Below are 8,694 nucleotides of genomic sequence, written 5' to 3'. Positions count from 1 at the left end.
GTTTGATTTCTAAATTGCAACATGGTGCTATGTCATTATGATTACCAACTTGATTTTTGTGAATTCAAAAGCAACAAAGTATCATGATCATAAACAAACAAGGCATTAAAGAAGATTTTAGCATGTGCATAAAAGTATTGGGAAGCTAGTATGTTTGATTGTTGCTTAATTGCATTAGAATTTATTTAATTGAAGTTTTCATCTAGCACGTTTTGTGAAATCTTTTAAAATCATGAAAACCTTGAAAGCAAATGCAAAATAAAGCAAGAAAAGAAAAAGGGAAAGAATGAGAAAGCTGAAGGCTCTGAGTACCAATGACAATTTATTTGTTAAGTGCTTGTGGTGTTTATGTATCAAGCCAAATGCTTGAAAACAAAACACTTAAAAGCCAAGGTTAGGCTCAAAGTGCAAAAGCACTCCCTCAAAGCTCAAGGCTCTGAGCATCAATGATTAGAGAGTCAAGAAAAGAAAAGAAACAAATGAGCTTAATGAAGTCCTCTAATCAAATGCTTGTGGTGCTTATGTATCAAGTGGTAATACTTGAAAACAAAGCATTTAGAAGTCGTAGCTTTGTTATCAACTCATGGGGCAAAGCACCCATAAGGAGAAGCTAATAAAAAAATCCAAAGCTTGTTTCAGGGAAGAAATATAAGAGAAAGACTTCATAAATTGAGCTAGATGGAAGCATTAATCATTTACATTTCTTTTGTGATTGTAGCATGCTTAGAAAACTAGCTTACCATGAACATTGAGTTGCTATTCTTCTTACCTTGGATTGTCAATCTTTAATGCATGATTCTTTTCTTGAACATTTGCCTCAAGCTTTTTGGCAAACGTTGGCGCCACACCACAACAGCCTGAAGGGGCATAATTCCAACAAGAATAAATTGAGCTACAGAGCTCCAAATGAGGTGATTCAAAAAGCAATGGAAAGTAGGAATCGAGAGCTTTCCAAGCATATATGGCACTGCATGGTGGACACTAAAATTGAGGGAGAAAACTGCCCCGCAATGAGCATAAATGAACATGGTGGCAACCTGCAGTGAGGCTAACTGACCTCTGCACCTTCGACGGAGTATAACTCGAGCTGTAGAGCTCCAAATGATGCGCTTCTAACGACATTGGAAAGTAGACATTCAGGGCTTTCCAACAATGTATAATAGTATGGGGTGGACAATATGTTTGAGCCTCCAGAACTGGCATTTTCGACCACGTTTGAGGCAAACTTTACCTCAAACGCTGCACACCAAGGCCAGCGACCTTGTCCTCTTCAAATGAGCATAACTTGAGTTGTAGATGTCCAATTGAGGTAATTCCAATTGGGTTAGAAAGCTGACATTCAGAGCTTTCTAACCATATATAATAGTCTATAGTGGGCATGAAATTTGCAACGTTTACAAGCAGACAAAGTAGTACCCCAACATGCATGCAAGAAGGCCCAACGTTTGGCTAAAAGTTTAACCTCAAACTTTAGCCCAAACGTTGGTAGCAGCAAATAAGGGCAGCTGGTATAAAAAGTTTGAGTAAAACTTTGCCTCAAACTTTTACTCAAACTTTTATGATTCATGGCCCGGTTCACAATGGGTTTCTCTCCAACTCCAAGAGCAATCAACAAAGGCTTTTGTCAACCCAATTCCATCAAGAGCAAGGGCCCAATTGACACCACTCAAAGGCACAAGAGATAGTTAGAATAGAAATTTCATTTTAATTGTAATTTATTTTGAATTTCATTTTCATTTTGTAAAAATGCCTATAAATAGGCATTTGTTTCATTTTTATTAGGAGGCGAGCTCCACTAGGGAGCATTAGGAATATAGAACTCTCTCTCTTTAGTTTTTCTTTTTGTTTTAAATCTTGGGTTGAGAATTGAAGAAATTCTGTTTCAATCTCACCTTGAGAATTCTCTCTGTTTTCTTCTTCTGCAATTTTAATTTCTCCTCTACGACAAGTTCCTTTGCTGCAAGTTTACAATTTAATTTACATTGAGCTTGATTTTGATCTTTGGTTCTCATTGCTTTCTGTTCTCACTGAATTCAATTTACATTCAAGCAATTTAAGCAATTTAAAAGTGCTCTGCATTTTACATTTCTGTTCATGATCTGATTTACTTTTCCTGCAAGTTTAATTTTATCTAAGCTTTGATCTATTGCTCTCTTTAATTTCCAGCACCCACTCCCCTTTACATTTAATGCAATTTTACTTTTCTTGCAATTTAAGATTCTTGCAATTTACATTTCTTGCTCTTTAAGTTACTCGCCAATTTACACTCTGCAACTTTAAATTCATTGTCATTTACTTTCTGTTGGATACAATTTCACCCAATCTCACTTAAATGATAGCTTGACTAAACTAATCACCCACTAAAGTTGCTTGATCCATCAATTCCTGTGGGATCGACCACACTCACGTGAGTTTTACTACTTGATGCTACCCGGTATACTTGCCGGTGAGTTTTGGGTGTTTTGGGAAATTCCTTTTCCACAAAAATTATCCATCAACGTTGCCAACGCCAGCTTCCAAAGGCGTGTCTAGGGACAACGTAGCAAGCACAAAGCTCAAGCACGTTGCCAACTCCATGATGCATGAACATGTTTGATGGAAACGCCAGCGACATAGGCAATTCAAGCCAACCCAGGGAAGAAGTTCGAGCACGTTGCCAACATGCTGCTTCACTAGAGTGTTTAGAGGCAACGCCAGGGAGGAAAGCTTGGAAGGAGGCAATCCTGGAGAGCACGTTGCCAACGTGCTGCTTCACTAGTGTGTTTGAAGACAACGTCAAGACTTGGCCCATGAAGGGGAGAAGTTGGGCATTGCCAACGCTAGGAAACATAAGCGTGTTCAGTGACAACGCCAAGCAGCAAGCATGGAGCCTTGAGGAAGGCTCGAGCACGTTGCCAACTCCAGGAAGAGTTGGAGTATTTTGTGACAACGCCAAGTAAGGAGGTTGTCCAAGAAAGGAAGCCAACTTTGCCAACGCTGAAGTGCATAGGCGTTATCCAAAGCAATGCAGCAAACAAGTTTGGAGAGCAACCCTCCCTCACTCGAGCACGTTGCCAACGCCAAGCTCTATAGGCGTGTTCCAAGGCAACGTGACAAGCAAAATTGAAGGCTAGAAAGCAGCCCTGGAGGGGAGCAACGAGCACGTTGCCAACGTGCCAACAAGGGGGCGTGTTCGAGGACAACGCCAGCCCCATGATTCATCCTTGGGAGGCTTGGCACGTTGCCAACTTGGGAAGAGAGGGGCATGTTTAGCAACAACTTCAATAAACTTGGCAGCCTGACCTTACCTTCTTTGAGGAAGCATAACTTGAGCTACAAAGCTCCAATTGAGGTGATTCCAAGTGCATTAGAAAGAAGACACTCTGAGCTTACTAATGATGTATGATAGTCCATATTGAAGTAGAGGATTGACATTCAAATTCTGGGCAACATTAAGCATGAAAGTAGAGTCAAGAAGAAGAAAAGCAAGTTGGTAGCAACAACTTGGGCTAACAAAGCCCAAGTATCAAAGCCCACTCCCAGGAAAATACCATGCACGTTGCCAACATGCATTAAGGCTAGCGTTATTGGCAAAAACGCCAAGCCATTGGGCCAGAAGAATTATGAATGAACTCCTCCTTCCATGTTTAGCAACACTTCTTCCATTTAGCCAGGAATTCAACAAAGAGAAAGCCCACATTGCTAGCCCAAATTAAAGATCTCTGAAGGAGTTTTAGGAGTAGTATAAATAGAGAAGAGTTTGGTACTTTGAGGGACTTTTGACTTTTATTTTTTTTAGCAATTTTTACTCTTAGACTTTTACTTTTACACTTAGAGTTTTTTTGGTTTTCACGGCTTCTCAACCATATTCTATTTTGTTTTCTTTCGGCAACTTTGAATTGGAGTTTTTATGAACTTCTTCTCCATTCTTCATCACTTTTCTCTACTGAATTTTAATGTTTACTTTTGCATTTGTTGTTAAATTTAGAGCTATGATTCACTAAACCCTACTTTCATTAGGGGGAAGAGCTCTGCTCATTCGAATGGGTTGATAACTTTTCTTTTCCTTCTCAATTCAAGTGGTTCATCTAAGAGGAAACTCTTATTCTTCACAGATTCAATCACCATCGAGAGAGGGATTAATCTATATGAATTATGTGGTGAATTTGAGAAAGGAACTACATAATTCAGTTTAGAGTTCATCCTTTCATGATTTCCTTGATCAATACACTTTGGTTGGTATGTGAGATGTAACCTCCCTTAGTTGAGATTCTGGAAGTTGTGTAGCTTGGATTAGAAATTGAACTTCATCTCTTCTCATGAACAATTAGATCACGAGAGTGGCAATTGGTTGTGTTGAGAGAAATTGAGTTACCAAGAGATTGGGACTCAATTACCCACAAATTACCATGGATCTATACCCATGATTGAGAAGGAATTGATCAACATCAATTCATGAGAATTTGCATCTCTGATCCCTAATGATCCTTTCCATCATTAATTCTCATCTCTTTTGTTTTTTAGTTGTTTGAATACCCATTACCCAATTCCCTTCTACATTCTTGCAATTCATTATTCTTGTCATTTACATTCTGTTTCTATATTTCTTGCTATTTACTCTTATGCTCTTTAAAATTCTGCAATCTTTACTTTCTTGCAATTTATCTTTAATGTCATTTAAGTTTCTTGCCTTTTAAGTTTCAGTTTCTTACTTTCATCGTCTTTCTCTCTTCTAGTTCTTTAAATTCCTTACCATTTAAATTTTTGCAATTATGTTCAAAATTCACAAATCTCATGAAATCAAAACCATGTTTGCTTGACTAAATCTACCATTTAACTAAAGTTTCTTAATCTACCAATCTCCGTGGGATCGACCTCACTCTTAGTGAGTTTTATCACTTGATACGACCCGGTATACTTGCCGGTAATTACGTGAAATTAATTTTTCGCGTATCAAGTTTTTGGCGCCGTTGCCGAGGATTGGAAAAGATTAACAATGATTAAGTGAAGTGAAGATCTAGATCTAGCATTTTTTATTTTTGTTCTTTAACTTTTAACTAACATACTAACTGTTTGAATTTTTGCTTAAACCAATTAACATTTCACCTCAGTCATGGATTGAAGTGTTATTGCCTTTCTGGTGATCGTGTGATTCTTATGCTTTCGTTGCATGTCAGGTACAAGGAGAACTATACCCACTTTTTGTGAACAAGACGAAAGAACCCTCAGAAGATTAAGAAGAGCTGAAAGAGGGAAAAATATTGTTGGAGAAGACGAGTCAGAAGAAGAATTCCAAGATATGGAGGAATACTTAACAAATCCACCAAATCCACCAGAAGGAGTAGCCAATAACAATAACAACCCACCTCAAAGGAGAGTTCTAGCTTCTTACACTCTCCCAAATCCAAGACACTGTGGGAGCAGTATACTTGCCCCCAATGTTCATGCAAACAATTTTGAATTGAAGCCTCAACTCATCACCCTCGTGCAAAACAATTGCTCCTATGGAGGAGGCCCCCTTGAGGATCCAAATCAACACCTATCTGTCTTCCTAAGAATTTGTGAAACTGTCAAGACAAATGGTGTACATCCAGATGTTTACAAGCTGCTATTATTCCCATTTTCTTTGAGGGATAAGGCATTTCAATGGCTATAGATATTTCCCAAGGAAAGTATCAACACTTGGTATGATTTGGTGAATAAATTCCTATCCAAGTTCTATTCGCCTCAGAGGATCATCAGGTTAAAAACAGAGGTGCAAACATTCACTCAAATGGATGGGAAAACATTGTATGAAGCATGGGAAAGATACAAAACCTTGATTAGAAAATGTCCACCTGAGATGTTCAATGAATGGGATAAACTTCAAAATTTCTATGAAGGGTTGATTGAAAAATCTCAAGAATCTTTGGATTACTCTGCAGGAGGCTCGCTACAATTAATGAATACAGCCGAAGAAGCTCAGAATCTCATATACATGGTGATAAATAACCAATACTTCTTTGCTCATCAGAGGCAACATCAACCTGTTCAAAAGAAAGGTGTGTTGGAACTAGAAGGAGTGGATACTATCTTGGCACAGAACAAGTTGATGCACCAACAAATCCAGCAACAAATGGAAATGATGGCTAAGAGAATAGATGGCCTCCAACTAGCTTCAGTGAGTACAACCAATCAGGCTTCAATTGAATGGGATCAAAATGAAGCAGGCAATATTGAGCAGCAACAAGAATAAGTTCAATACATGCAAAACACCTCAAGTTCATTTCAAAACGATTTTCATGGTGACACATACAACTCATCCTGGAGGAACCACCCCAACCTGAGATGGGGTGATAATCAAAACCAGTGGCAGAAGAACAACAACTCTAACCATTCCCGCAACACACACAACCAATACCACTCATCCAACAACACTAACCAATATAAGAAACCACAAAACACATATCAACTACCTCACCACAATCTACAAACTCATCAAAATAGCATTCCCGCACCAACATCTAATCCCCAAAACTAGCACACTACCCCTACAAACAACTTCCAGCAACCACATTCTACCCCCATCATACCACCAATTGACCATCATGAAAGTAGACTTTCAAGTCTTGAGGCAGCCCTACAAGCGATTGCTCAGTCCACTCAAAGCTTGATCAAAGTGCAAGAGAGAAATGAAGCTACTATGAAGAGCCTTGAACGGCAAGTGGGACAATTGGCTAAACAAGCTGAACGGCCAACCAATATCCTCCCAAGTGACACAGTGCCCAACCCAAGAGAAGAATGCAAAGCTCTTCAGTTGAGAAGTGGCAAAGTAATTGGAGAAAGTCCTAACAAGGAAGCAATAAAACTCAAAGAGGAAGGTACATCAAGCAAGCAAGATGAAGACAAGATAGCAACACCTCAAGAAGGCAAAGAAGATAAAAAGCCACAAAGCAAGACACCCACTCCAGACAACCATCCCAATAACAAGGAGAGTGTGAAGCCACAACAGGAGAACAAGAATGAAGGAGTGAAAGCCTATGTACCCAAGCTTCCATATCCAACCAGGATACACAAAGGAACGAAAGATCAACAATTCCCAAGGTTCTTGGAAATCTTTAAGAAACTTGAAATCAACATCCCATTGGCGGAAGCCTTGGAACAAATGCCACTATATGCAAAGTTTTTTAAAGAATTAATCACCAAGAAGAGAAGTTGGCAAGAGAAAGAAACAGTGATTCTCACTCAAGAGTGTAGTGCCATTATTCAAAGGGGACTGCCACCAAAACTCAAGGATCCAGGCAGCTTCCTCATACCATGCACAATTGGGAGTATAGCCATTGACAAATCACTCTGTGACCTGAGAGCAAGCATTAACTTAATGCCCCTTACCATGATGAAGAAAATGATGATAGAGGAATTGAAACCCACAAGGATGTCACTCCAACTTGCTGACAGATCTATCAAAATACCAAATGGTGTAGTTGAGAACCTCTTGGTGAAAGTGGAAAACTTTATATTCCCAGCTGATTTTGTGGTCCTAGATATGGATGAAGAGGGGAGCAACTCAGTTATCCTTGGAAGACCCTTTTTAGCTACAGCTAGAACAATCATTGATGTGGAAAAGGGAGAGATGATTTTCAGAGTACATGATGAACAAATGACTATAAATGTCTTAAAGCAATGAAACACCCCGTTAAGAAAGAGAGTTGCATGAGAATTGATGTAGTGGACTCTTTGGTTGAAGAAGTACTTGAACTAAACCATCAAGTGAAACAGGAGGAAGTCCATGACATCCAAGGACAAGAAGAGAACAAATTGGAAACACCAGAGGAACCAAGTAAAGCTAAGAAAGAAGAGGTACCACAACAAGAGTTGAAACCACTACCCCCTCATCTTAAATATGCATTTCTCGGTGAAAAGGACAGCTTCCCAGTGATCATCAATTCTACATTGAGTGCTGAGGAAGAAGAAAAGCTACTTGTAGTTTTGAGAGCTCACAAAGAGGCGTTAGGATGGACCATTGATGACTTGAAAGGCATAAGCCCTGCCATATGCATGCACAAAATACTCTTGGAGGAAAATTCTAAACCAGTAGTACAACCTCAGAGAAGATTGAATCCCATAATGAAAGAGGTGGTCCAAAAAGAAGTACTAAAGCTATGTAAAGCTGGGATCATTTACCCCATCTCTGATAGTCCATGGGTTAGCCCAGTTCAAGTAGTACCCAAGAAAGGTGGGATGACTGTCATTGTCAATGAGAAGAATGAGCTTATTCTAACAAGAACAATGACTGGATGGAGGATGTGCATTGACTATAGGAGGCTGAATGATGACACACGAAAGGACCATTTCCCCCTTCCTTTCATTGACCAGATGCTACAAAAGGCTAGCTGGCCATGCTTATTACTGTTTCCTTGACGGATACTCTGGATACAACCAAATCGTAGTTGACCCCATGGATCAAGAGAAGACCTCCTTTACTTGCCCTTTTGGAGTCTTTGCTTACAGGAGAATGCCATTCGAACTATGTAATGCCCCAGCTACCTTTTAGAGATGCATGCTATCAATCTTCTCGGACATGGTAGAAAAATTTATTGAAGTCTTTATGGATGATTTCTCTGTCTTTGGTGATTCTTTCAATACTTGCTTGCACCATCTTACCCTAGTCTTGAAGAGGTGCCAAGAAACCAATTTGGTTTTAAACTAGGAGAAATGCCATTTCATGGTACCCGA

The 8,694-nt window shown here is 39.4% G+C and overlaps 1 protein-coding gene across 1 annotated transcript; it reads left to right on the top strand.

Annotated features, from left to right (window-relative positions):
- Positions 6,662-7,645, top strand: LOC107620776. Its single transcript, XM_016322900.1, has one exon. It carries the CDS (start codon positions 6,662-6,664, stop codon positions 7,643-7,645), a length of 984 nt encoding a protein of 327 aa, XP_016178386.1.

The sequence above is a fragment of the Arachis ipaensis genome, chromosome B10, assembly GCF_000816755.2.
Source record: "Arachis ipaensis cultivar K30076 chromosome B10, Araip1.1, whole genome shotgun sequence".
NCBI classification, from domain to species: Eukaryota; Viridiplantae; Streptophyta; class Magnoliopsida; order Fabales; family Fabaceae; genus Arachis; species Arachis ipaensis.
The sequence above is the reverse complement of the archived record's forward strand: the minus strand, read 5'-3'. Positions and strand labels throughout refer to the sequence as shown.